This window comes from Cucumis melo, chromosome 4 (assembly GCF_025177605.1).
Source record: "Cucumis melo cultivar AY chromosome 4, USDA_Cmelo_AY_1.0, whole genome shotgun sequence".
Taxonomy (NCBI): domain Eukaryota; kingdom Viridiplantae; phylum Streptophyta; class Magnoliopsida; order Cucurbitales; family Cucurbitaceae; genus Cucumis; species Cucumis melo.
Genome location: NC_066860.1, coordinates 5159181 through 5165235, shown reverse-complemented (window position 1 = coordinate 5165235; position 6055 = coordinate 5159181). Strand labels below are relative to the sequence as shown.

The window sequence follows — 6055 nt, the reverse complement described above, 5'->3', positions numbered from 1 at the left end:
GTTTAGATTGATTAGAAAACAAATGTTTTTTAAAAAATATATTTTTTTTATTTTTTCTTTTATTTTTTTCTTTTATATATAAAAATTCGCTTTCAAATGTTTAAAAAATGATTTTGAGTGATTAGGAAATGTTTTAAAATTTTTAAAAATAAATTATTTTCAAAATTAAAGGGAGTTAAACTAAGAGGAATTGTCAAAAAAGAAAATGAAACTAGCAAAAAAATTGAAATTATTGTTTGCAACATTCATTTTCTTTTTCGGCAAAAGAAAGTGACACTTTCCTATAGATTAGATGCATTTCATTCACAACCTTCCCCCAAGAGATGAGATCCTTAAACCAATGCCTATCTTTAATTTTTCTCATTATTCCAATTTTCTTCAATTTCTTCTACATCCATGGCGGAAGCCCATGTTTACAGTCCCTAGTAAACCCCATTACTTTCTAAACAAACACAAAGAAATATAATGGAGTTTGACCTTGTGAATCGTCCACACCAACACCCATTGTTCTTCAATGAAGACGGTAGAAAAATCAATGGTGAAGTAGCTTATTGCTCCAGATGCCGTCAACCTCTCCGGCCACCGGCGTTCACATGCTTCAACTTCGATTGCAACTTTCACATCCATCAATCATGTCTCCACCTTCCTCCTCAAATCCACTCCCCCTTCCACCCCTTCCACCCTCTTCTTCTAAAAACCAACAACTACTTCTGTACCGTCTGCTGGCAAATGCCTTCGGGCGACGTTTACCGATGCCGTAAATGCAATTTTCAAATCGACATCAAATGCGTTCTCACCGACACCAAATCCAGCGGCTTACGTCGTATCTCCGGCGATCAGTTTCGACATTTCAGCCACCCACATCCATTAACTCTTCAACTAGAAGAAAACAGAAAAAACAACAGAGTGGTTTGTTTTGTGTGTGATTTGCTTATAAAATCAACCCCTTCTTACTTTTGTTCACAATGTGACACTCATTTCCATCAAGAATGTGCCGAGTTACCACGCGAGTTTTACGATGTTCGATTTCATCAACACCCTTTATTTCTTCTTCCCAATCTTAGCTTTGCTAATTTCCTCTGTGATAGTTGCAATAACAACTGTAGAAAGTTTGTTTATAGTTGCCCTCATCCTCGACATTGTAGATTCAATCTCCATGTAGCTTGTTTACAATCTTTCAATCACGAACATAATTTCACTGCGTTTCGGAATGCAATGGATTCTTTTGATTGTCGAATTTGTGGTAAGAAAGGCAATGGATTCCCTTGGTTTTGTGAGATTTGCCATGTTTTAGCTCATAGAAAATGTGCTAAATCGCCATCAACTCTAAGGACAGTTGGGCACCATCTCCATGATCTTACCCTCACCTACTTTCGTGAAAATGTCCGGAATCAAAATCGTTATTGTAAGATCTGTGGCGAGAAATTAGAAATGAAATTTGCTGGGTATGGCTGTTACGAATGCAATTACTTTACCCATCTGGATTGTGCTGAAACCCAACGCTTCGACCTACAATCTACTCCCATAGTTGATTCGACGATGGATCATTATTCTTCTAACGACGAACATGACAATGAGATTCAATGTTCTGTTCATTCTCATAACTTGAATTTGACGATGGGGATTAAGAGAAAAGGAGATAGAATTTGTGATGGGTGTTTAAAGGGTCTTTTAAGTTCATCTTATGGTTGTCAGCAATGTGATTTCTATGTCCACAAAGAATGTGCTAAATTGCCAAAAATTAAAACTCATTTCCTCCATCAGCATTTGCTCACTCTCATCTCAATCCCGAATTTCATCTTCCATTGCGAAGCTTGTCGTGAATACTTCCACGGCTTCGCGTACCACTGTAAAATATGTCTTTCAACATTCGACATTCGTTGCACTTCAATTAAAATCCCATTTAAACACCCGGGTCATCAACATCCCCTGTCTCTTGACAGAACAAATGAAGAACACAATTGTGAGGCTTGTGGTGAAGGGGTCAAAAACAGAGTATCATTTCGATGTGTTAGGTGCAACTTTTATTTGGATGCGAAATGTGCAACGCTGCCACTTACAGTAAGATACAGATTTGACGCGCATCCATTGAATTTGACATTTGTAGAGGAAGAGGAAAGCGATGAATATTACTGCGATGTTTGTGAAGAAGAAAGAGAGCCATGGTTGTGGTCTTATAGTTGTCGAATTTGCTGTTTTGAGGCGCATTTGGGTTGTGTTCTTGGAGAATTTCCGTTTGTGAAATCAAAGATTCATGAAGCTCATAAGCATCCGCTGAGTATGGTAATGAAAGGGAAAGAACAAAAGATCAATTGTGGGAGTTGCAATGAATGGTGTGGTGAGAATTTGGCTTTTCAATGTGGAACTTGCAAGTTCAATATCCATGCAATTGGGCGTTGTTACCAACAGCAGCTAAAACAGGGGAAGCTTGCTTATACACAGCGGTATTTTTACTCTCGTGGAGTTGAACTCTATGAGCAACCAACTACATAGTAAGCAATTTCACTTTTATGCAATTCTAAAAAATGCAATTTCAACTGTGCAATACGTTTAAGAAAACCAAATATTTTTTTTTAAAAAAAAGGTGTCCACATGTTGTTGTTTGAAGCGTTGTTCAAGACATTTTCCAACACTTTCAAAATGTTTATTTTAGTTCTTTACTTTCAACTTTAATTTATTTCGATATATTTAGAATGTCTATGTATAGACCAAAACGAACCAATGTTGAGAGTATAGAGACCAAAATGAACCAAATTTGATGGAGTAAAGCAGAATACAAGTTATTGTTATTTTTTTAACATCTTTGCATTGTTTATGTTATTAGCCAAACTATAGACTAATTAATGGTTATTTGGAACAAGCTCTCCTATTCGTGAAGGATCGAGGCTACATGGAGGCAAAGGGGGAAATCCGTGGGAAGAAAAGGTTTTCTCAACGATTAGGGCATTTATTGTTTATCATCAACGATGTGTCCATGCCATTCAAATTTATTATGAGAAGAATGGGAAGGCTGTTTGGTCTGCTAAGCATGGAGGAGATGGTGGAACCAAATATGAGGTCTAGTGTCTAAATTCTTTTTACTTTAAAGATTTGTTTGGATTCACTTTTCAAATGCTTAAAAATATCTATAGGATCTAAGTTATATTCAATTTTTGTTGCAGGTGGTATTTGATTATCCACATGAATATCTTGTTTCAATTCATGGCACCTATAACAATGTAATGGAACTTGAGGGAGTTGTTATTGAATCATTGACATTAGAAACCAACAAAAGAGTTTATGGGCCTTTCGGAATTGAAGATGGAACAAAATTTTCAATCCCAAACAAGAGAGTGAAGATTATTGGTATCCATGGAAAATGCAGTTCATATCTTGATTCAATTGGGCTCCTTACTCTCTCAACTCGAGAATAATTTCATGTTTTTTTACTTATGATGATGCCATAGGTTGTTGTAATTGTAATTGTAGGTCATACAAAATAGAAAAATACCACAATACTCGGTTCCAAATGTGTTGTAAATTTAGTGTTATGAATGAATGTCAATTTAGACATAACTTTAACTGCACAGGTTTAATGTTTTGTCAAAGTTAAAAAAATATTTTAAAAAAAAGTGTTAATTATATCAATGTACAAGTGTCTTAGAGCAAATTAATATGACAGAGACAGAGATTTGTGTGTGTTCGTGTGCAAATGTGTGTGCATGGGCGTGTGTGTTAATTATATCTATGTACTACATCAATTCTAATACACACTATCTACTTTCATCATATCATGTTAAATTACCAATCAAATGACTTAAACTCATGTATTAGAGTAGATTTAATGATTTTCTATTATCTATTATTATAATCTAGTTTTTAAAATCTAAATTTGAGGGGGTCGAGGATTTGGATATATAAGATTAAGACACTTTTGATTTTAGTTATATCTTTCTCACATATATATGGGTGGGAAGTTTAAATATTTGACTAAAGAAAATTCCATGTTTAAGTGAATTAATATTTGGAGCACTTGCAAGAAAAGCAAAACAAGTTATAATAATTAAGTTCATAGAACGCATATTTATTATTTGCAAAAATGGCAAAAACAAAATTCAGCCCACGTATAGAAGATATAAAATGTCACAAATACTCTTGTTACGGATATACATTTGATATACCTGATACACACTTGATACATCTAATATTTCTTGATACACTTGATACTCCTTGATACACTTGCTATACATTTTATACTTCTTGATAACCTTGAACCTTGATACTACTACAAGAAATTTTGTATCTTCCAATGTTAGATTAAACCGTCAAGAGATGAGGGATCTCCCAATGCAACAATAGGAGCATCGAGGCATTCTCGTTCTCCCGATGCATCACCTAAAGCATCGGGAGACAACTCCGAACACTTACCCTATAACACGTTAGAAAAATAGTGGGCCGGAAAGAATTATTTAATTAATGATGATGCATATCTCGACGTTGTGCATGTACACATCAAGGGAGTTATAAGTACTCCCGACGCTTTACCAAAAGAGTCAGAATTAATGGGGACCTCCCGACGTTTATTGGGGTCCGTTAGGAGTTTTCTTCTTAAGTACCCTTCTTTAGATCTGTATTTCACATATTTGAAGAAAGAGAATTAAAAATCGTTCGAACGTCAAATGTCACTAGATATTCGTTCTCGTTGTCCATCCACATTGTCCTATACAATGCCACCACTCTCAAAAGTTCTCGACCACTCTTCAGGGATGAAATATGCACGATATTTTTTGGTAGTCGATCGGGTTATTCAAAAGGTCTTAGTTGAGTCCCCAAATCCAAGTCAAGGAAGGGTAGTACCAGTTCTTCGAGTTCAGTGTCTCAAGAAATTCACGATAGGGAGGTGATGAAACTAAGAATACCCTTGAGACCTCACAATGCTGGATTAAAGAACTTGAAGAAGGGCAAAGAATATGATTGTAGAACAAAGATGTACGATGGGAGAACAAAGAAAAACGTCAAAGATGCATGTCCGACAAATGGAAGAAATGAAAAAACAAATGATTGAAGAAATGACACAGCACAAAGAGGACCCTGATCTTAACATACGTATTTTTTAAATTTCTAATTGTTTTTTATCGAGGATAGATAAATTTATTTCAAATGATTGGTTCTAGCTATCCTATAGCTATGACATCATTTAGTTAAATTTAGCTTTTGAACTTTGATTATTAGTTTTGGCTATCGTACAGTTATCATAGCCTTTAGTTAAACTTAGCTTTTGAATTTTGATTATTGGTTCTGGCTATCATGCAGTTATGGTAGCCATTAGTTAAACTTAGCTTTTAAATTTCAATTATTGGTTCTAGCTATCCTACAGTTATGGTAGCCAGTTAAACCTAGCTTTTGTATTCCAATGATTGATTATGTGTAAAGAGTTTGTATATTGAGTCTCTATTGTTGGTTATATTTGTAGAAAGAGTAAAAGTTGAGAGATTGCGTAGCTATGGGGTGTAGTTTAATCATGGAGTGAGTTTGTGGAGGGAGGGGGCATAAACATCATTTTAAATGTTTCAATGTAATTGTTACTCTAGGTGGCACGTCAAAGTGAGTTTATGTGTAAGGAGTCAATGTTTAGTGATTCTATTGTTATATTTGTACGTAGAAAAAGTCAAAGTTGAGAGGTTGAGTTGTTTAGGTAGTTTGATCATGGAGTAAGTTTAGGGGGGTGACTGAAACGTCAATTTGAAGGTCTTAATGTCATTGTTATCTTCGGTGGGTCACGCCGAAGTTAGTTTTTATGTAAGGAGTTAATATTCTACTATTGTTACATTTGTACAGAGTTAAAGTTGCTAAATTGGGTTCTTATGAGATAGATTGATATTGGAGTGAGTTTTATGGGTTGTTATGAAATGGTAGGTTGATCATGGACTTAAGTTTGATTGTTGTTAAGGAAAAAGTTTTAGTTTTTGGCATCCATTTTGGTTTATTTAAAGTTTAAATAACGTATTTTACTTTCATGTAATTGTAAGTGTGGATGTGTTCGAAGATGACGTATGACAATAAGAGATGATGTATT

General features: G+C 35.0%; 1 protein-coding gene across 1 annotated transcript; it reads left to right on the top strand.

Annotated features, from left to right (window-relative positions):
- Positions 1–284: 284 nt before the first annotated feature.
- On the top strand, positions 285–3555 carry LOC103504031 (uncharacterized). The gene is made up of 3 exons (XM_008468456.3): positions 285–2492; positions 2862–3057; positions 3162–3555. The coding sequence occupies exons 1-3, from the start codon at positions 466–468 to the stop codon at positions 3411–3413; spliced, it is 2475 nt and encodes an 824-aa protein (XP_008466678.3). The 5' UTR covers positions 285–465; the 3' UTR covers positions 3414–3555.
- The last annotated feature ends 2500 nt before the right edge of the window (positions 3556–6055 follow it).